General features: G+C 39.2%; 1 protein-coding gene across 2 annotated transcripts; it reads right to left on the reverse strand.

Moving 5' to 3' along the window:
• Positions 1-350: 350 nt before the first annotated feature.
• On the reverse strand, positions 351-22,834 carry colec12 (collectin sub-family member 12). Of its 2 annotated transcripts, XM_088429835.1 has the most exons (10): positions 22,542-22,834; positions 20,020-20,070; positions 8,524-8,646; positions 6,618-6,704; positions 4,893-5,936; positions 3,876-4,406; positions 2,861-3,003; positions 2,678-2,787; positions 2,440-2,582; positions 351-1,005 (listed from the first exon to the last, which is right to left on the reverse strand). In XM_088429835.1, exons 1-10 carry the CDS (start codon positions 22,546-22,548, stop codon positions 986-988), a joined length of 2,259 nt encoding a protein of 752 aa, XP_088285961.1. In that variant the 5' UTR covers positions 22,549-22,834; the 3' UTR covers positions 351-985. The 2 variants fall into 2 exon arrangements, with proteins under 2 accessions (XP_088285961.1, XP_088285962.1); XM_088429836.1 differs by lacking the exons at positions 351-1,005; positions 2,440-2,582 and having other exon boundaries at positions 2,674-2,787.
• Positions 22,835-24,119: the final 1,285 nt, after the last annotated feature.

A 24,119-nucleotide genomic window follows, 5' to 3' on the forward strand; every position in this document is an offset into this window, starting at 1 on the left:
TATTTATAATATTATTGCCAACCAAAAAAAATGTAATAATAATGGAATATACAGATTTTGCTGCATTTCCTGACCTATTTAATTATTTTTATATCCACTTCTTTTCGATTAGATTGTGAAGCCTGAATGCACTGTTTTCGCTCTTTTCATGATTAAAGCTAAATATTTGATCTTCATTAGTCCACCCATCATTTTATTAATTGGTCATAATCGTTATTGCTTAACAGTTATTAATAGCATAGGTTCCTTCATCAGTTTTTATGTCAGTCACAATTAAAAACAAAAACAAATAAAAATGTGTTTTAAAAGCATGATCATCTTATGACTTTGTCATTGAAGACAGACTTACACAGTTGTAAAAACATTTTATTGTAATGAAATTGTAAATTGGTATTTTAAAGGGCGCTGATTAAACCACAGTATTTCCTGAATAATACACGTTGGCAACTATCAATCATATGTAAAAAGTGATTATGTATTCAATAAGCGCCCGGCACATAAGACATGCTATATTTGGTGAATGGGTCCTCTTGTAAAAAAAATATATAGATATACCTTTATATGTATAACACTGCATATTTGTACCATAACCATTAATTTCACATTGGCACTTATTAGGAAAACAAATATTCAATTTAAACAGCAGCACAGCTCACATTTGATCATTTCCTTTAAATGTATGGTTCCTGTTATTGTGTGTCTAGTACAATCGTGCCTAAAAGAAAGATTGAAGAAAGATATGGTGAAATATGATCAAATAAGATGGCTGCACCAATGAATCAATCAGATGGTACACATCTTAATGTCCTTCAGTCATCAATACAGATTTAGGTAGACTGTGTCCGTGTGCATGTTGTCTTTTGCACCACAAAAGGTGCATTTAAGTCTTTCCAGATGAAGCTCCACTTAAGCAACAAAGTCCTTTCTTCATCCGCGCACTTGTCTTGCACACAGTTTACCGTTCCTCACATAGTCCACAATGATGCTATAAAGCTGGAGCCGGTACTGTGGACAAAACACAAGACGTGCATACAGAGTTTTATACTATTTACCAAAAAACAGGTGTCTAATTTAGTTAAGATAATTGGTTATATTAAGCGACAAATTTGAAAACTGTTAGAATGTGTATTTTGATACGAAAAACTGAATGGGCGTTCTGCTTTCAGGTTCCCTCAACTCATCAGTATGTACTAATATTAGACGTCCTTCACAGTTTTTATAGTGTTCTACATGGGTTGCTCCATCATTTTGTCTTCAATCAGCTGCTTAGAGTGGGCTTTGGCAGTGCAACATTTATATCATCAGCATTCAGTTAGTGGCTGTTCTAAATACACTGGATGTAGTTCTGTTTATTTTGTTTATTTTAAAAATGAACCTCAACTGGCTTAAGTCTGCTCACAAAGCAAAAAAAAAAAAAAGTCAGAAAGACAGCTCAGATCTTGAAAAAAAATATCTCCAGGTACTTCTGTGATTGGAAAAAAAAAACAAGTTACATTACTTGACTATTATGACACATAAAATGTATTACAACTACATTTTTAAACAGGTAAATTGAATACTTGTGAGGGAATATGTATATATTTTGAAAGTACTCATCTTAACCCTGTACAACTAGGGCAGTAGTCCTCAAATGGGGGTACTAGTACCCCTCGGGGTACTTTAAGGAACTTCAGAGGGTACTCAAGATTTTAAATAACAAACAAACATGCAAAAATCTTTTCAAAATAATCATTGAACAAATTCATTGTTTCAGGAAAATATATATTCATAAAACATATTTTATGTTCAGTGGATTATTCAGTTTTACTATTGTAAAAAGCCAGATTCTCCCCCATACTAGAATGGTTCGACCCAATTTGTCACCTCTCCACACCCAACGAGTTAATAATTTAATTTTGTGAACACATCTCTACTATGATTCCAAATGTAGAATTTTTTTTGTGGATAAATATTGATTCATCATTATTCCTTTTTGAGAAGAGGTATGACACTTTATGTTGTTTTTTTCTTTTGGTGGGGGGCAAATATTTATTAATAATGAAAGTTAATGAATTATTTTTGTGAAGAGATCTGTAACCCCAAAAGAGGACGCTTTATGTTTAATATTTTTCTGTAGACAAATATTTATGTATTTTTTTTAGTACAGGTCTTGCACTTAATATTTTATTATTTTTGTGGAAAAAATATTTATCAATAATTAAGTTGTTTGGTTTTCATAACAGATTGCTTCTATGATTTAAAATAGGGCACTTTAGGTTGATTATTTTTTGTGGACCAATATAAATCAAGTTCTAAAGGGTGTAAAGTTTACGAATCAGACACTGATGGAATGTCTTATTTAATCATTTTTTTAACCCAACACTGCTTTACACTAATTAAGGGGTACTTGGATATTTGACTGAAAAAAGGTTGAGAACCACCGATCTAGGGGATACTGACCACTGGCGGTCCGTTCACAGATAAAGCCCAAGTGCTCGGTGCAGTAGAAATCGTTCCAGTTGCCGTTTTGGATGAGACCAGCACAGTCCTCACCATGTTCATGACCACGTGTCCAGTTATCAGGCTGGCCCGGATTCCATTTCCTTTGATAGAGACCATATGGATCACGTGGTTTGATTAAATATTTTTTTAATATACTGCACTGTATATTTCAAAGTGAAGATCAGTGAAGACTCACGTGAAAACCGGTACGCTTCCATCCACCCACTTCCATACATTTTCTTCTTCCTTGTCAGTCAGTCCCAGCCAGAAGAAGCCTTTGCCTGCAACTGCGTTCTTCACAAATACCTGAGGAGGAACTCACCGTTTACACTGGTAATTTCACTTTTTTTTCAAAGCAATAACGCATAATTTCATTCACCTGCTCCATATTGTTATTGATGATGATCAAATGAGCTGCCATGTTGGAACAAAAAGCGCTGGCGTCATTATAGTTGACCTTCTGGGGGGGGGAAGAGAAGTAATAGCAGCTGTCTGCAAACCTCCTGTATTCTGCTGGACAACCTAAAAATGAACCATTAAGGTTAATGAGCAACTTGACAATTTTTCAGGGCTCTGTACTTTACTTGAGTTTATTTTTCTGATAATATTTTACCTGTTCCTGTAAGTTAAACACAAATATAGTCGTCTCTTTATCAAAATAAGCTTATTTATTTCTTTTTTTTAAATTACAAGAATGGCAAGTCTATGTAAAAAAAAAAAAAGAAAAAAAAAGAAATAGGAAATTCAAAGAAAAGGAAAGGAAATTCAATTGCGATTGGTCTACTGGGATCTTAGAAGTGTGAAAAACAGCTGTAATGACATGGAGGAACATAAACTAGGCTGCATTAATGATGAGGATGCAACAGATTCCAAAAGCGTCCACATTCTTATTTAAGAGAAGTGTTTCACATTGTTGGCTTTAAGAATGATGTGTAATGAATGCTTTTTGTCTCTCGCCAGCCTAAAATGCAACTCATACAAGTACAATCTTTTTCCATCTAGTCTGAACAGACACAATGTATGACTACTGTCTTTTTTCCATGATTTAGTATTTCATGTTTTGTTACTCAGTTTACCGCGTTAGCGTTAGCCAAGCTTTGGAAAACGTTATTCTAATTGCATAAAATTTCAAGACCACACTAACTAATGTAAAATATAATTGTTTTTCCTCTGTCCAAGCACTTTTAAGTTATTTACTAAGTGGAAAATTATTTTGTGAGAACATTTTCTCCCCTTGTGCCAAATGATCATAATGGTTATTGCATATAAATGATCACTTTCTCATACTTTTTGGTACTTCTGCTTTTACTTTTTCAGTAGCCACATTTGCATTTATTTTGCATTGACGTGCAGTGTGTACAGGTTTGTAACCCTGATACCAAAGTGCAACCAACCTGGAGCTGAAGTAGGGGCAGGCTGTGGCATCTGAGCCTGCTGTGTCACTGCGCTTTGCGGTACATCAGCTGGTTTGGGGGCCGCAGTGGGCTTCACGGGTTTTGGAGGAACCGGGGCAGGCAACCCGGGCAACCCTGGAGGACCGGCAGGGCCGATGGGTCCAACGGGCCCGCGGGGCCCTTCTAAGCCGGCGGGCCCCGCGGCTCCCCTGACACCCGGTGGTCCTTGTGGCCCTTGCACACCCGGCAGTCCATCTCTGCCTGGTAGACCTTGAGCTCCAGGGTCACCTTTGTCTCCAGGGGTTCCAGGTCGACCCCCGGGCCCTCTTGACCCTTTAGCCCCAGGAAGACCTCGCGATCCTTGTAAGCCTTTTTGACCTGGTCCACCTTTTGGACCAGGGCCACCTTTCTCCCCTTTAGATCCTACTGCACCTGGTACCCCATTGTCTCCTTTATCACCCTTTTGGCCAGGCTGGCCAACTGGGCCTTGTGGTCCTTTGTCTCCCTTGGGGCCTCTCGGACCTGGTGGACCTGTAAAACAGTTATAGGCAATTAGGGGGCTACCGTCTGCATGGCTCCTGCTGAAGCTATATGAATAAACTTCAGGAAAATCAATCTTTCCATGTGAGTGCATTCACAGCCACAAGGAGGTTTTTGTGTACACAAAACACAGGTCACAGTTTTATTTTTCCCAGTGAAAATCTAGGTGCTACGATAAGGGTGAAGGGTTAGAGGTGAGGCTGAGTTCAGGGTAGGGGCTTTAGCATGGCTGTTTTTGATTTGAGGTTAGGAGTGAGGCAGAATTTAGGTTAAGTGCAGGTGTGAAAGTCATTGGTTGGCTTAAACTGGATTTTTGAGGCAAATGGGTGTGTGTGTGTATGCAGGAGAGAGTGGAGAAGAACATCTTGGACATTATCCTAGGGATAAGCCCCTCCCCCCCGTTAAGTTGCCGACTAAACATTTTAAAATGGATGAGGAGACTATAATTTTTCCCCCCATTCCAGGACTCCACCTTACCCTGCAGGATGGTGAAGTTAGTGATGAGCTGCGAGTGCTTGCTGTCCACTAGTTTCATCTCCTCCATCACCACAGACAGGCTGTTGACTTCTTTGTCCAGCCGAGCCACCAGCTCGTCCTGCTGGGCGCGCAGGTCTCTGCTCTCGGCTTTGGCCTCGCTGACGGTGTTGTTCAAGCCCAGAAGCAAGTCGGACTGTCGGATTACCGTCTCGGCGCAGGACCTCAGGCTGTTGAGATCCGAGCTGATGGAGCCGAGGAGCTGCGTGGCGAAGCTGACGTTGCCCGTTACGCGGTCGATGTTGCTCTCGTGCTTGTCCAGGCGCGCTTCCATTTCGTCAAACTTGGACGAGGTGGAGTTATCGTGGTCCCTCTGCTGATCCATAAGTTCCCGCAGGTTCTGATCATGTCCTTCGGTGAGGACGGAGGTGTTCTGAAGTTGACTTGCCAGCGTACTGAGCTGAGCCCCCAAATCATCTAAGGCTTCACCGTTTGACCGCGTCGACGCAGAGTTGTTTGCCGCCAAAACCTGAAGGTTCTGGACTTTCTCCTTGAGCCACTCCGTGTCTGCGTGAGTTTGTCTGGCCGTCTGCTGTAGAGTCTGATAGTCATTGTTGAGTTTTTGCACCGCCTGTCCTGCGTCTTCCACCGTCTTCTGCAGCGAGCTTAGCACATTGCGCTGCTGGGCCTGTGTGATGTTCAGAGCGCTGATACTGACTTGAACTTGGCCCTGCTCTTTGACCTGACCTTGGATCTCGGATTGGAGCCTGGCCGTGTCAGTCTGGAGATCGCCGATCATGCCGCCGTAGGACGTCAATGTTTGGTTAACGCCACGCAGCGAGGCGGCGTTGCCCTTTAGTAAACTCTGCAGGGAGACATGGCTGTCTTGCGTGTCGTCGCTGGTCAGCTGAAGGTCACTCAGCACGTCCCTGTTGCGGGTCGACCTTACGGCAATGTCGTTCAGCTGGCTCTGTAGGGCCTCCAGATCCGATTTAAACGTCTCGATGTCGCTAGTGGCGTTTACGGCCTTCTCGCCAGTCTGAAAGTCTGAAGAGGAAACATAAAAAGGTGGAAATAAAGTGGAACAGAATTCATAGGGGTTCTGCGCCATCAACCACTTACCAGGCTACTAATCCCATTTAGCTATTTTGACCAGTACAATGTAAATATCTTGTTGTTTATATGTGAACTTTATTTTTCGCATGGAGTTAAATACTTTTTAAAACGCAATTTCTGTCAACTGAATTTGATGACACATGTGGTCAGTGAGCATTAAATGCCCAAACCCAGAAAACAGATGAGTCTTGATTGTTTCTTCTCAGTCGACAACAAGTGGCAAAATGTTTTTTTGAAATTTGAAATCTTGTGCGTGAAAAAAAAATCAATTAATTAAAGACAAAATATAAATTTTTTACTGCTGAAAATGGCTCAATAAATTTAACATCCCTACAACTTAGGTTGAATTTTATTCAAGTATTTATATTATATTGTGAGCAGCCACAACAAGTATTTTACCATGAGTACCAGGCAGACTTCATAGGGCTGAAACAAGAATTCACCCATACATTTGCAATTCGCTATTTGCAAATTCATCCATTTAAATGTTCTCGAGAACCTATTCTCAGTCGCCCACTAAAAAAGCTAATCTATTTATCGTCCTTTGTTCGTAATAAAGTGTAATTATTATGGAAAAATGTAGTTAAGTGTGTTTAAATTCCATAAACTCACCAAATTTCTTTAAGTCACTCTCCACAGCGTTGATTTTGCCACCATAATTCTGCATTCCTTCTGTGACGCTGTCCATTCTTTGAACCACTGATTAACGTAAAGAACAGTGCATTGTGAATTCTTTTGAGCAAGGTCTATAAAAGCAGATGCCTATGCATAATTACATTTACAGTAACCAGTCAGGCAAAATACTTAACGCTAGAGGGCACCACAGTTTACATTTTATGTTTAGAACGTTTGCAATAGTACAGTAATTCCCAAGAATTGCAGTGACACGTCTGCAATGAGACGTGCAATGAGAAATTAGCTAACAAATGTAAGTAGCCTGATCTTTTTTTTCAATGATTTACAAATAATGTATGCTTGTTCATCTCTCTATACCGGTGACATAGTGTGAGGAAGATTGATTACGGGCTCTCTCACAAGACGACAGAAGGTGCAATTTACCTTTGAATCCACTTGTTGCCAGTCAAGCAGCAGAATCGCTTTTTGTGCAACTTTTTGTGCTACTGACTCAATTTGTGCAACCGTGGATTATTTTAATAAACTGTTAATCCGTCAGTTATTTTGTCAATAAACTGATAAATTGGATCAAAGAACATGTTTTCATTTCCATGCCATTATTAAGAAATTATCTGTTTTGTTCAAATGACAATGCGAAAACACTTTAAAAAACTATTTGATTACTCGTCCTTAACGTCATAAAATCTGATAAAATGTTGATCATTGTTTTGAAAAGGAAAAACAGATGTTTGCAAACGTTTTACATGTTGATTCAGCACAATGATTGATAATTAGTCTGCTTTCATAAAGGAGTAAATAGATCTGAGATCATTTCCAGTTGTGCAGATGAAATTCTGAGTGCTTAAGATCATTTTAGATGTTTAAATAATTGATTACCCAATGCAAATATTGATTAACTTGGTAATCAATAAGTTGTTGATTAATCGTTACAAGGAACTGAATGGAAACAAAAACAATATGTCCTAATACTCACCTGTAAAGACCCGTATTTTACATTCATTCTCAAAGTGCATCCAAACTTTTTTCGGAATATTATATTGTTATTATTTAAGGAAATACGGCAAGTGGATGAGCAAAAAGACAACCAAGAAGCCATATAACATTCTTGAAAACCCTTGCTGACATCCATGAGTCAAAGTGTGGTTCAGACAACAAATTACCACCCAGCCATAAACTTTGGTCAGGCCTCGTTAAGCCATCAGAGTCGCTGCAGGCTCATCTGGTCGACATTACAGAGCCAAAGAAAACACGCAGACTGCAAACGGCATTTACACGGTATCATTACACCTTAAGCATTATTTTATTACTCTCCAATCTGCTACGATTGGCTGATGGCCAGCCTAGTGTGTACCTCACCTCTCACAAGTTAGCTTGGTTGAGATCCATACCCTAATGAGCACAAGCACTCTGGAACATGAATGGATGCATAATATTGTTCTTGTGCTACAAGGAGGCAGTAATTAAACCTCCTGCTGGTAATAATTTGTCCCTTTATGTATGTGAAAGTCCAATAAATGTCTACTTCTACGCCTTCCCTGTAGTTTACTAGCTTAATTAAACAGTAAAAACAGTTGAGTCAAAAATAACCCACATTGCGTCAAAAATGGACCAACCCAACTTTTTTGGTAGAATACCACAATTTTTGGATTCAATCCATTCAACAAAGTCAACAAAGTCAACAAAGTCGGGCTCCAGAGGAAGAAGCTTTAGCAGCAAAATGAATAAACCTAAAATGTTGGTGTCCTATTGACCTGCTTTGAGTTATTTTCACATTTTTTATTTAATTACATTTTACGCTCAAGAACAGTTGGGTCAAAAGTAATCCAAATTGACTCTCAAGTGAACTTACACGAACGCAAATGCAGGTTTAACACATACCAACCTTTGTACCCAAGGATGGCCACAGCGATCGTGAGTAGAGCACAGAGAACGTAGAGCAATGCAATAGCGGCACGCAGAGCCCAGTCATTTTTACATTTGGTGCACTCAGAACCTTCCTGGATTCCTACAAGAGAAGGATAATAGAAGTACATCGGCTTGAGTAAAAAAGTCATGTGGGACTTTTTGAAGAATAGTAATGTGAGTTTGGGACGTACTATGCCTCTCTTCAGGCCCACTATTGTATTAAACGCTCATAATATATATATATATATATATATATATATATATATATATATATATATATATATATATTGCCGATAAAAAGTTGAAACCACAATGCATGTGTTTGCCATCTGGAAAAGAAGCTCTTTTTTTTACTCTTGTGTCGCTGCTCCCCAAGATCTTTGATGCTCACCAAGATGTGGGGATGTCTACTTCCCTACAAGTCCAATAAACATGCAGTATAAACAGCGGAGCATGTGTTGAGGGGCTTCTTTGCTCCAAATGGCAGAGAACATCCCAAAAAAACCCTACAGTACTTGGAAGAAGCTAAACACTTGGAAATTGATGTGATGTGAGGAGCGTACTTGGAAACATGACCAACACCAGATGCACCCTACCAAAAAAAAAAGTGATTTATACTTTATTTCCAGAAAAAGAACAACTACAGACTACAGTTGAATCATTGCACAGGTGGATGATCACATGCTTTAGAGACTGTGGGGCAATCGCCAAAAGGACCCTAAAATATTGTAGATACTTCAAATAAAAGTGGCTGACATCCTGAGTTCTTTTGGAGATGGCTCCCAGGAACTTTTTTGTGAGTCTATTCGTGATGGACAAGCCTGCCAAATTTCAAGTTGCGAAACTGGCTTTGGTAGTAGCATTTTCTGCGACTCTTGCTGCATTAGAATTTCATGTTAAGGGCAATTAAAATTCCCTGCTATGCTCTGCCCAAAGGCAATGACGCAAACAAAAATTCCTCACAGCTTTATTTATCTATCTAGGATGCAAGCTTTACAAAGCTCAAGTTTGTTAGCAAACGTTTAAAATCTAAAGAACAGTTGGCCTAAGAAGAACCTAAATGGCCAAAGTGACCCGAAAATCATGCGCGAAAACCCTTGTGCGGTATTTTATCAAATTCTTTGATTTTCATATCAAAGGAAAAGCATAGCAAAAATACACTAGGGAGCAGAAATTCCACCCAGATAGTCACAACATGTCAATGTTCAACATGGTACGAGCAATTAGTTATCACACTACCAGGTGTGTGCCGTCCTTTGGCTAAAATGCTACAAGAATGATGTGAAAGAAAATGACGCAAAAATGTTCAAAAACTGCACAAATAAAAATATATCAACTTCTTGCAACATTCCAGGCCTGGCTTCTATGGACCTTTAATGGGTCTACTCATGATAGACACGCAGGTGAAATTTTCTATTTTGGTGAGGAATTATATTTTGGCCAAAATTTTTTAAAGTTACAGTATTAGAGAACCAAAATATTAGAATTCCTGTTTTTTGTGTGTATCTGCCGACTAAATGTCATGTTTAGATGAGCAAGGTGTGGAAGACTAAGTCCACCAAACATATTTGTGACAAACAAGTATTAAGACTATGTGTCACAATATTTTTGTCCGCACTCAAACAATGTCATCAGCTATGCTGGAAATGAAAATTTACCCTTACCACTCTGTGAGTGGGCCCAGAAAATCAGCTTGGGGGGAGCATGTAGGCATTCCGGCCCCTTACATCTGTCCAAACATCAAACATCACATCTAAGGGGGCCCAGCTGCGGACATGGTCACACCGGGAAGTTGTGCTGTCATCTTGTTTACACAGAGCCTCCTTGAGGGGGCGCCACATCAGAGCATCCCCCCAAGTGGTTTGTTGTCTTCACTTAAGTGCAACATCAACCTACCATGTAAACATGAGTGCCTGCGGCTTCGGGGGAGGCCTGTCTGTTTGGAGCACACTCTAACATTTGTACACAAACAAAAACTGGAAAAATATGGGAACATATCTCTAAAGCTGAAGGCATCTACGAACCGCACACAAAATATTTGTGGAGCCGATTGAGTTTCATTTTTAGTCAAGTCATCATTCTTCCGACTATGGTTTACACACCAAAATGACAAATTAGGGTGAGGCTCAAAGTTCTAGCAATCATACAAAATATCTGTGGGACAAGTGCTTCTCCAACTTTAGGCCATTGAGAAAAAACAGACTTCCTGTGTCTCCTTGAGTGTGGAATCTTATTTTTTTTTGGGAGGGGGGGCTTTAATTTGTCAAGCAATTCTATGAAAATGTCCCTAAAATGGAGGCTTTAAACCGAAATGGAAGATTTCAAGTTTTTTTCTGTTCATGTGTTCTATCATCCACTAAAGAAATGCACTTGGCTGGAGGGCTGAGTTTCCCTCAAAATTTCAGGTGATGCTACCAAATGTGACATTTTGTCAAAATGAAACCAAAATGACTGCTCCAAACCAATCATGTAGATTTGCAGTTTTTTTTAAAGCATGGGCAACGCTGGCCAAGAGAGAAAAAAAAACACACACATTTCCATGTACAGAAACTTGCTACTCAACTCTGCAGTGACACTGTGGAAATTTCCATGGCAACATAAAGGAAGCTTGTACAGAACAGCACAGTCTTTTTTGTGAAGCCCCTTTGTGTTCCGATTCAATGTAATAGAGTGTACCAGAGCGCGGCAATTCCTCCAGCCACACCTTTTTCAAATTTGTCTTTAGTGGTCATATTATGTGTCTCCTCGGGGGACCGGTCAGTGAAAATGAATAAGAAAGCATGAAATACATACAGACTTTTGTTTGTACTAGAGCCCTCCTTACAATATGCAAAGGTTACACACACTAAGTACACTTTTTATTGTACTGTGGTGCCATGAGATTGAGTGGCCCAAATTATTTTATTTTATTTTTTTTTACCTTTATTTGATCGACCTTCAAGTGCAAACTTCAGAACCTAGCAATGCTGAGAATTTGACAAGATTATTCATAGAAAGAGCTTCAAGCTGTTTGTTGTCTGTCACAGATATACTGTCAAACTAAACATAAAACAAAGAGAAATATTTGGATATTACAACACAAACGGGGTAGCAATATGTGTAAACAAACAATACTACAATATGATTGGCTGCTGATGCATCCAGGTCGCAAAGAATGTGTGAACCAAGTATAATATTACAGTGTCCTATTTTTTCTCATTAAAAAACACTGCAATTTTTGGGGGGGGACTTATGGATTGATTTTTTTTTTTTTAATTTGAGTGTTTTGAGTACTGAGAATGGTCTAAGAACAAATTAAACGCATATCTCAAGGCACCGCTATTTGTAGTTCATGGTCGTGACGGCTCGTAAAAGTGCAAAGTCACGTTAGATTGGCTCAGCTTGGGGGAATGTTCATGAGTAAACATTGGAACGCTGCAATAAATTAGCGTGACATCGCCATGCTGGAATCACAGCGCTAGCTTAGCATCAGTGTGCTCAAGAAGGGGGGAAAAAAATGAATCGGTTTCTTTGCACATCTGGAGCTTGTTTACACTGCAGCCAAATCCACATTCAATACATGCAAACATCACTGAAGGGACTACCACATTTATATTGCTAGAGGTTTGTACCAACTTCTATTTCTAAATACCTTAACACGTGACCATTATCCTCCCTCAAATAGACATTTTCCCTTTCCTGACAACAAAGCAATGACTAGCAGAGTGATTACATCCAAAATAGACTAAAATGTGAATTTTTGTAAGAATGTAAGGAACTTGTTCAAAGCATGCAGTAAGACTTCAGACTGTTTTGGTTAGCAACAACAATCAAACAGGCCTCATGTTTACTTTTTCTCATGACTGCGTGCTGATGTATGTCTACTCGAGGGAGAGATGTATTTGTGATGGATAACAAATTTGGTGCTAAATTGGAGAAGATTCAGAGCCACTTTCAAGAGGTAGCTGAACTAGAACCACACTATCATGCAGAAATGCTCACATTCCCTATGAGTGTGACACGCCTGCTGTCATATCAAAGTTAAAAGGTAAACAGAGCTGCATTGAATGTGAACTGCATTGAATGTGAAAAGTGAAAAATCCCCGGACACCCAGGGGTTAAAATTGTGCAAAAATGCATGCAGACATGCCATTTACAACAGTGCTGATTCTTAACGTGTTGGCCATCTTCACAGAGCATAGCCTCGATTTTGTCTGACTGCTTCGAGATGGATGTTCACTTTGGATCAATGTGTATCTGATCCAAATCCAGGATGGACGTCACCCAGTCTGACTTGCATGCCCCCCCCCCCCCCCCCCCCCCCCCCCATCTGTGGATTTTCCATATGGGCCTAATTTTAAACAGAATGACCTCATTCCATCACAGCAGCAGTCGTAAGCAAACAAGTAGGTTTGTGACTTCCAGCTTTGCGGGTCATCTGAGGTGAGGAAAATATTACACAGTAAACACATTTACTCCTGTCTCCATCTTTACAACTACGTGTGATGCACACAGCAGACAACAACAATCAGTAGTAGTTAGTCTTCACTAGCCACTTTGCTTGTTTGTGGCTTATTCAAAAACACATAAGCGGCAGGCGTCCACACAGCTATCAAGTGTAAAAACTCCACGGATGGATGTAATTATCTTTCCTTGAAGTCCAAAAAGTAATTGTATAACTTTCCAAAGAAGTCTGCCGATTGCGCAACTTTGCTTGAAGTTGTTTTTTCCACATGATGTGAGATGACGAGTTAACGGGAAGCGAAACGATGACTGGAGGACACCCAAATAAAAGTTTATCCTTCGACAAGCAGCGGATGCTGGTTGTCAAGTGCTTTTTTAAAAACAAAAAGCATTCAAATGCTGTGTTGTTGTGAAACTGTGATGACATTTTCAAATGGCAGAAACATGTGGTAGAAAAGATAACACTGTATATTTCCTCAAGTAAAGGCCGTACAGACAAACTTAACTTTAGCACATACACGTAAACCATCTCCCTAATAAATGAAAGTGTGCAGTATTGTCTGAAACATATCGTACATGAGTTACCTGATACAAATCTTACTACCGTTATTCACAGCGTACTCTGATGCTGAGTAAGCAGTGGCCTCCCACTTTTCCATCTTTGAGCTATTACCTCATTCAGTGTCAACAAATGTCAGCCTCTCTTTTACACTAACCCTTGAAAAAACAAACAAAACAAAACAAAACAAAAAAAACTATCTGATATTTAATGTCAGGACTCTGTGAAGACATACAAATATGTCATTGGGATTAAATGAGTTAATGAGGCGGGTCTTACCAAACATCGCAAATTACTTCCCTAAGAAACACCTAGTATCTGATAATTGCTTAGTACTCTGCAGTTGAGTAAATAGAGGCCAGACATCAAAGAGCTTAATGTCCTGACGTCTCTAAGATGGATCATTTCCATATGGACAACAGAGTTAACCTTTCAGTTGCATTTTCTATGATATGCTAAACATTAAGATAATGGGCTATTCTTAATGCAGTGTATTTTTTTAAAAACAGAAGTTGTGCTATACAGTATTTTTTCTGGCAGGTTTTAAATCCTGTATTTCATCAAAAGTTGCCCCTTCAAATCATGGTGAGTGCTTGTTTTCATGCGGTCACTTATTCCGGGTGGTCCACCATGTAAGTATGCTAAATCAGCATCGGGCGGTGCACAGTGTGGTGGGCGGCCCTGCCGAGTCTGGCTGAAGTGGAGGAGAAAGGTGCTGACCACAACAATGATGGCCTCCAAGCAGCATACACTCTGGGTTTTAAAATTGATCACAACTGACAAGTGTTACTGTAAAATGCTATCATCACCTAACCATGAAGACTTTTTTTCTCGTTGTTGTTGGATGCGCTCCCCAAACCGAAGATAAACCACAATCTTGAAAAGTTTTACTTGCACACGATTCTTTCTTCGGGCTATCAATGCAAAATACTTGAGAGATGACTCGGTGGAAAACGTGTCGAGTGCAATAATCGCATACAGGAGATATCCGGAGAGGTGAGCTGCTTCCGGTTCAGCACAATCACAGCCAGAGACAAACTAAGACCTGCCGGATTCAACAAGGTCACACACTAAATCGGAGCCACACCTGCTGCGACTCCAACTGCCAATCCTTCCCACAATTCCTTCACCGCTATCACTCAATACAAGGGAACAGAGAATTGTGGTGGTGGCATGCATGGTGAGCAGAGAGCGGTGAGCGACTTTGGTAACCAGAAAGTCCTGCTGCTCCATTTTGCATCCCGTTTCATTTCAGACCAACGCGGTTGATGTTGGCATCTCTGGAACCCCGATGACTCGTTTATGTGATGCCATTCCAAAAGCATTTCATGCCTGAGACCCTGAACTGAATTAGACACCTCCAATCCTTGTGTTTTTCTTGTGCTGGAGCCCAGAAACCAGCTCCCAAAAAATATTAAAAAGACATTATTATTTGAAAAACGACACCTGACCAGATGTCAATTTGACCACCACACTGTTACTGCAGTTTTCTTTCACTCCTCACTTTCTTTATGAACCAAAATACATCTTATTTCAATGACTGAAACTGGAGCGGTTCTCTCTGCCAAAGTGACCTGCTGCTGACTTTGAGCCCCGACCCACTTTAAATGACCCTCGGGGACACTTCCCAGTGGCTCCTGCTGGTCGCCTTGTCTGCCATTTTTGACACTCAAACCCAGATTAACCCTTCAATGGTCACTTCCTTAGTTATTTGAGGCCAGATGAACATTTGCTATATTGAAACCACCTGGGAGTGATATTTCAGGACAACAAAATAAAATGGTATCTTCAAAGCACAAGTGACTTGACTTTAAACACATACAGTATATAACTTTTTAAGCACCCGGTACTTGAACATAAACCATGTAACAACACATCTAGACAGGCAATATAACAGTACTTGGTCATATATTCTTTATCCTCTGTAAAAAACTGAAAAGAAGTGTGATGACTAAAATGCACAGAAATGTACATAAATGTACATTTGGTCACAGAATGAACTCATATCGCAAGGCAACACTACATAAACATGCACATGGAGGACGAGTGCAAAGACGAAATAAGGGGGTTGTAAGTATCAGGCTGAAAGCATTCTTTTCTGCTAATAAAGTCGTCGTAAATTAGAACCACTCGCTGTGGTGCTCCCAAAAATAAGTTGGGGAGGAATGTGACTCCTCAGTTGGAAAGTTGACAAAAACAGCCTCCCCCCCCTTGTTCCTTAACACCCACACCCCCCCACCCCAAGCACATACGGAAATAAATAACTTTAAAGAAATATAAACAGAAAATTCAGATCTCAAACCCCCACATCCTGAAAGTTGAGTAACATTTTCCCAATCCTGTGGCACATTGCTGATGCTGCAGAGCCCAGACACGGACCCGCAACCCACAAGACCCACTCGCACCCCCCCATCCCTCTCCTCTATAGGTTTGCATTTCAAATTCTAATGCAGGAAGTGGCTCAGCAAGTTCTCAGGTTTTGGGCATGATTTCACGACAATAACGAACCTCTTGTGAAAACTCTCAATGTTCTCCCTCACGCACTCCAAAGAAAAGCAGCAGGAATTCTGCACACAGGGGAAACTTGGGCGAAAATTCCTGGCAAAGCACAAAAGACTTGTACAACATGATATTGATACTTTGCCTTCGACCTTAAAGAAATATGTAAAAAAAAAAAAAAAAGTATTTTTCTTTTTAAAATAGCTAAATCTAACATCAGACTGACATGAATTCATCTCAATACTCATATATTTTAATATATTGTAATCACAATCAAGGAAGCGTCAGCAATTCTGTGATAATGACTGAATGGTGCAATACTGATGGGTCGTGACACGCCGTTTGTTATACAAGCATATACTGTACATATGTTAGACTTCTCATGATCCATTTCATTGTCTTTGCTATTTTTTTAAATACCGGTATATGACATGCATTCCCATAGAGCGCTTATCAACATTTTGCAGAAGGCAGGAAGAAATTAACGGCAATGACATTTCGATTAATTTCAGAGGAAATAGATTACTTTAAATACAAAGTTTTCAGGTTTGAGCATGATCAGGGAACAAATTAAACTCGTGTATCAAAGCACCACTGCATTACAATATACACCGATGTATCACAACAAATGTGTGTAAATGTCAGCTTTACAAAAACCGCCTCTGCTTTGCAGGCAATACAGTGAGTGTGTTGTCCAACAAAGGCAAACATCAAACAAACAAACAAAAACAATTCATACCACTTCCTGGTAATGAAGGTTGTGCATGCAAACAGTGGAAAACTGACATTTTACCGTGTTAACTCCATACAAAGCTTATTGTTCATCCTCCCAAATATCCTATTAAATCCTCATTGCACGACATTGCAAACGGCCCGTGACAGGCTGCAATAAAAGCTAAAGTTATGGTCCAGTTAGACCAGATATGAAATGCATTGAGGCGGAAAGGTTCAATTCCCGAAAATGCACTGAGAATCTACACAGGGAATGCTTGGCATGCTGCTAAACAACAAGACTTGTAATAATCCAGCAGACTAAATGGGAGCCAGACGTTGCTATAAATAGATGAGTGGATTATTACTAAACGAGACACAGGTGACATGCAGCCATAACAGGAACAAGGTAGCAAATGTATGCTTTCAAAATGAAACGAAGCAAACATTAGAGTTGACATTGAAATGCTTATGCAAGAAATAAGAGAAAGGATCAAGAATGAGAAATCCCCTTTTATGCGCTTTACTTATCCGAAACAAAGGCAAATCTGTGCTAATACAGAAGCAGTGCTTGGCTTTTGGTTTTGACATGGCGGTGTTTCTGCATAGTCTGGCTGGAGCTTGAAAATAGAAAGTCATGCACAACACTGTTTAGCAGAGGTGGGCACATCGTCAGCACTTTAAATTCAAATGTAAACAAATGTTAATGAAACCGTCTTCTATAGTTGTAGGTCAGGCAGTTATAGATAAGAAGCGACATCCAACACTTGAGTGCCATGTACAGCATGATAATATCATCCAGTGCATTATTAGCTGCACCATTGATCACAATCCAGAAAAATTTGCTTATAGAAAGATTTTTAGAAAAATTAATACAAAAAATCTCAAATTATTATTAACCTACAGTTGTTTCAGTCTTAACTACAGCAGTGGCTCTTAATTTGGACTAGATGAGGGTACTGTAGATATTGTTTATATACTGTAAGACCTTATAATGAGTCTGAGTCGAGCTTGAATGCAACAGCCAATCATCTGATCGATCATTTTGTATTGGTGTGTGTCCTGCCTAGAAGTGAAGTTGGTTTCATAGAAACACCTTCATTGGGGTGTCTCATCTCCCCTGTCTGCTCATCAGTTCGACACAAATATTATGCAGAGGATGATATATAAATGACTGAGTGCTGTCATATTGTCTGCACCGTTTGTGTTCAGTCTCCTAGTTAAAGGGTAAATCATCACAGCATCCATGCTAATCACTTAAGAAATGCTAGTGGAAAGGCTGTAAATACACAAGATGAATTTTTCTTTGTTTTATGTTTAGTTGGACAGTGAACTTGACCCGGGAGTGGTAGGCACTTTTTATCAACTGTTCACTGTTTGCCAAAGTGCTGCTTGTTATGGGATGATTTGAGTTTACTGCCACCATACAACGCTCGTATCTGAAGTTTGAGCAAGAGAATTAGAGCAAAAAAAAAAGTCTCAATGTCAAAAAAAAGTCTCCAAAAAAAAAAAACACGAGCGTTCAACTAGGCACTGAGTAAAATGAAAACGTAATTTGTCCATAACATGTCTCCCTTTAAAAAGAAAAGAAAATTGTGGTGGTTTGGAAACGACACGACCCAAACGGCAGCAGTTCTCAGTGTGGTTTTGAACTGATGCATTTTATTATGCTGGGGTTTTTCACTCAAGGAAAACTTTTGAAAAGTAAAAGGATCCAAATGGAAGAGCTGCTGATGTTGCACCTGCGTCTGTTCAACACGTTTGTTTTTTGGTTGCATCAAATTTAGATGTGACAAATCATAAACAGCTCTTTTTTCCTGCTTTTTGGATTATTTTCAAAAAAGTGAAAACTGAGATGTGCTGTTTTCAAAGTGTGTTGAGTTGTGTGTTTGTGTTTTCATCACTTTGACTGTAGCTCTTTGCCGCTTAAAGACCATCAAATGGAAGCACACATGCCAAGCTAACAATGTTCATCAAACTAGCCTGTGTTTTGGAGGGATATTGTTAATTTAATTAAATTCTATGATTTAAAATAAAAGAATAAATAAACAAGGTAAAATGTTTGAATAGACAGCACACAGTATAACGAAAGAAAAAAAAACCTGTAAAATGACAAAAAAGGTCTTGTAAATTTGGCACACCCAACAGAAATGTTGATTCTAAATGCCTGTTGAATTAATTTAAAAAAAAACTGCAAGTATATCTGCAAGTATACAATTCTTGAGAATTCAGATACAAGTGCTGTATGGTGGCGGTGAATGCAACACCCTCATAATGAGAAACACTTCAGGAACAGGGAACAGTAACGTTTAAATTAAATGAAAAGAGGTTTCCAGCTGTCTAATGTCATTCACACTTAAAGTTTATAGCTACATAAACCAAAAAAATGGCAACTTATGCATTTAAAATATCCACAGAGCTTTACCTGTCAGTCTACTTGCTAAAATCTAACTCTAAATAGCATCAAAGTATGTTGCAGTGCTTCAAGCAACTAATTGAACACAAACAGTGGAAAACATGTGGACAAAAAAAAAACAGTCATATATTATTTATCCACTGTAAAGACTAAGACTGATGCCATATTGATCAGCTAATAGAAGTGTCTGTTTTACACTGCTCAGGTGATGTAATTGGACATACAAGAAAAAAACAGCACAGAGGGCATTAAAAAAAACTGCTCCTTGTTTTTTTTTTAATAAATTACAATATGAGCGCTATTGTTCCTGATTCTGAAAAGACATACTTTCATTCATTTCAACGGGAAAAAAGGATTTGAGGTTTGACATTTGTATCTTAAAGCATCACAGTCACAGTAGCAGTTTAGTCTTATACTGTACAAGTATAATTTCTTAATACCGAAGCCTTAATTCATTCTCCTTCATAAAGCTCCCATACTTGATGCTCTGAAACAGTTCAACAGGGAGGGCTAGCATCAGTAGCCACCTGTTGCATTGCATTCTGGGACTTGTAATGTTAGCGCAGCCTGTCTCACATACCACAGGTTTAGACTAATTAGGTTGTTTTTGGCTTCAAGTGTTTTAACGTTTTTTTTTCCTCTTAAAGTGCTCTCGGCCGCTGACCAGGTTGCAGCGTCAGAAGCACACAGGATGCTGTGTGTTGTCATAAGAATGAAGAAATACCACAAAAATACAACAGCCGCTGCCAAAAATAAGATCCCTGACCAGCCAAACAAAATGTTGTCTTTGAAGCGCGGTGAATTGAGGGGGACAAGACGACTGCGGAACGTCGCACTGTACTCACCGAACCTCTTGTAGCCAAAGGACTGAACCTCCTCCTCTTCCCCAAAGTCGTCTGAAGGGGGAAAACATAAGAAATTAATGGGATGTTTAGACAAAAGCCCACACTTCCACAGCTGTAGTATATGCTCAAAAATTCTCCGAGGTGGTTTTCTGGCACCCTGTGCGAGTGTCTGTTTTTGAGAAATCGAGGGAAAGCGTTTGAACAACTCTGACGATAAAAGTTGAAAATTATTGCACAACTTAGCTTCTGGGAATGTCAATGTGTACAGCAAAGCATTTGGATTTTGGTAAAAAGAGTATGTGGATGGAATATTGAAGTCATCCGTCTGTCATTTGCATAAATCTTCATGGCACTGGAAAGAACACAAATAGTAATAGCATAGTTCCCTAAGGCCCTAAGTCATAGTCTGCACGTAGCCACGGTTTTTGCAAACAAGCAGTAAATGTCTCCACTTTGCCCTATCTGCTACAGGTGCTGTGTTTTTTTTTTCTTGGTGGAGAGTTGCCAAATTCTCAAAATCTGCCTTTGTGTGTTTCGATCAGAAACCGGAGATTTACGTCATCACTCTATTTCCCACCAGCGGCGCCGACGCCGGTGACGTCAACCTCTCTCCGCTCCGCTGCATGCGTCTCCGTTTGCCTGCGCTGAGGCCTTGTCTCCATGTAACCGGCTTATTTAAATCTGTATAGTCTCCCCCTCGCTGTTGTTGTTTGTTTATTTCAAGAAATCGCATCTATAGAAATCCAAAAAAGTAAAATAAAAGTTTTCTAAACATCCAGAAACAAACCAAGCTCCATTTGTGGAAAGTTGGTGCGGATAACGCATGGATAAAACTTCATTGCAAGCTTCGTTTACAATGTACATACAGTATTTGTTTGAACTTTTAAGTGTATTGATAGAATTGTGATCCAAACAATAATACGTATATATTTGTACACATGTTGCAGCGCCAATTACCAGGAGGAAAGCTTTTTTTTTATTTTTGTCTCAATGGCCGTGGCACAGAGGAGTCGCTTTTGGCTTTATCCAAATGATCAGCAAAGGAGAAGACAATCTTGTCCACAAGGGGAGCTTTTTCTTTGTAAATCCAGATGTAGATCACTTTCTTTTTCCTGTTGGGTGCTTTCTGCCCTGTGGAATTGACCACATATACAGCGTATACGCAGTATGTCATTCATCAACATGGAAATTGGTAAAACCGCTCTATGCGGATTTGTGTAGCAGCATTTTTCTTCGAATTAACAGAACTATATGGACAAATGTATTTATTTATTTATTTACACAGGAAGAGAGTAGAATTATCCAGGTTTTAATAGCCCTGGTTACATGTTGACAAGGCCTGGTCCTTTTGGAAAAGACACAACAACCCACAACAAATGTAATATCTGTTTTAAATGAAATCATCACTGTAATTTCGAAATGACTTTGATAATTGTGCTCTGAGGCCAAGGCAATGTTCTTGTATACTGCTCATGAGGAAGCATGAGGCTCCAAAAAAGCGTGCTAAGGAGACGTGTCTTTATCTGAAAAAAAAACAAACAAAAACACTTTGTTTTCAGATAAAGACAAGTGTTGCTAGGATAAGGGCTGAGTCATAACTACCCACTAACTAATACGATATCTGCCCTAATATGGACTACACAAAAAGACATTGAGACATTTTTGTTCATGAAAATTAATTTTGCAGTTTGACTGTCTTAAAAAAAGCACATTGTAATGACCCAATTTTTGCTAAGGTGTCTTGATTAAAAAGAATTTCGAGATAATGCAAAACTTTTATTCATTCGCATCAACTTAGCTGGTGAATGATGAATTTATACCTTTTTTTTAATTTAACTTTTGTTTAATTATAACCCTACAAAACGTAATTCATGGGCTCAATACTATCTGGTCATTGGAGAAATAAAAATCAATTGATATTAAAGACAACTCCAACAATTGTTTTTAAAAAGTTCGTTTTTCTCTTAACCCCTTTTGGCCGGGCAGAATTTGTGGGGCTTAATTATAATTGCCCAGTGGGCAATACAATAAGTCACAAATAAGCACTACATATTAAAGATTATGGGGAAAAACATAATTCACTGCATACAAATTAATTTTTAAATTGAATTCCCACGCTGCATTTTTATATTAATTAAATAGCAAAAAAGCCATTTCTTCTGTTGCTAGGCAGAATTTGTGGGGCTCAATTATAACTGCCCCTCTATAGGCTGAAATAATTATGACAATAGTCCAACTTTGTACCAGGAAATTTATATTGCACAAATTTTGGTGACGCTTGGTGGTATTACATAATTTATAGTACAATAGCAGACACCATGTATGTCTCACTTTGTCTTTTGTGTTACACACACATGCACGTACACACACAGCGCGCTAAGTAAGTGAAAGCAGATGTGAGACGCGAGTCGTTGCCCACGCATTCCACAGGTTGCAAATATTGGCCAAATAGAAGTGGCACATCATACAAACACGTATACTATATATCGTATGTACATAAAACAAAACAAAAAAGAGTTTACCTTTCATGGTACCTCTTTGTGGTCTCTCCCATCCACTCACAGCATTGCTTTGGCTCCCTGAAAATTCACTTTGTTGTTTGGACAGAAATTACTCCATCACACGCACAGTTCCATCTGTCACCATCAACTTTATGCTGCAAAACTGCAGGATGAGTGCAAGTAAAACGTTGCTTTTTCAAAAACTGGGAAAAAAAAGAAGTTAAAAGTTGTTTTAGTCAAGGTGTGTGAAGGAAGCAAGGCAAAGAAAGAAAAAAGGAGAGTGAGAGCGCTGCGGCAAGAGAGGAAGTGCTGGAAAAGCCTGCGAGGCTGTTTGGAGAAAGAAACCACGTGTTCCCACATCTGGCTGCACCGTCTTGCATGTGCACCCACCCCCCTAGTGTGTGTTTCTGTGTTTGTGTGCGTGTGTGTGTGTGTCTGTGCCTCATTCATTGTTTGTCGAAAAGCAAAGAAAAATGAATTTAATTGATGATTACGTAAAATTCAAATATGTTACTTTTACATCCTGGTGTGTCAATGCAAAAATCAAACACTAAAAATGAGAACACAAAGTAACAAACTGAAAATAAAATGACAGATTTAAGTTATTGTAAAATGGATTATATGATACTATACAAAAAAATAATAAGGATTGTTATTCTTTTCATGGAGAAAAAAATACAACCAATTTAGTATTATGAGGGAAGCAGGAATAGACTAATGACGTTTCAATTCATGTTAATGGAGAAAGATGACTTGAGAGTTACAAAACATTAAACTTGTATCTCAAGACACCATATTCATGTCAGCTGCAAAGAGTATCAGTTTTAGTGTTTGGAATAGATTAAAATAGGATTCAAATCGACATTTGACAGTGGCCCTGACATGGAACCCTGGGGTATCCCACAAATAATGCCAATTAACCTGTCCCCAATTTCGTATCGTTTGAGTTGACTAGACCAGTGGTTCTCAACCTTTTTCAGTGACGTATCCCCTTAACCTTAACCCCTTAACCATTGCAATTTTGGGGTTTAAAAAAATGCCATCAGTGTCTGATTTATCAAACTTTAGAACCTTTCAAACTTAATTTGTATTGGTCCACAAAAAATAATGAACATAAATTGTCCTCTTTGGATATCAGTTAAATGACATACTGAACATAAAATTTTATGAAATTATATTTTCCTGAAAATTGTAATTCAATGATTATTTTTAAAGGATTTCTGGCATGTTTGCTTGTTTTATTTCAAATGTGTATTACCCCCTGGAGTTTCCTCAAGTACCCTCAGGGGTACCCAGATCCGGTGTCATTGATGAGACAAGAACTTATTGAGCGATCTTTACAAAATGTTCCTGCATGTTCTTCAGACATAACATGACACGAGCCTACTCAAATCATAGTGATAGGACGCAGGTGGTTTAAGCCTGATGTGGTTCTGATTAGAATGCCAGGAGCACTTGCTTTTGTGGGTCACGGCATGCAAAAGGGGCACATTCTTGAGCCTGTAGGGAGGAACACCACACCAACTCATTCCAAATGTTAAAGAGCCTCAAAGGAGAAGTTTTACTTTCATCAGCTTCAAACAGTCCCCAACAAATGCA

This window comes from Hippichthys cyanospilos, chromosome 12, assembly GCF_059441005.1.
Source record: "Hippichthys cyanospilos isolate Australia breed blue-spotted pipefish chromosome 12, RoL_Hcya_1.0, whole genome shotgun sequence".
NCBI lineage: Eukaryota > Metazoa > Chordata > Actinopteri > Syngnathiformes > Syngnathidae > Hippichthys > Hippichthys cyanospilos.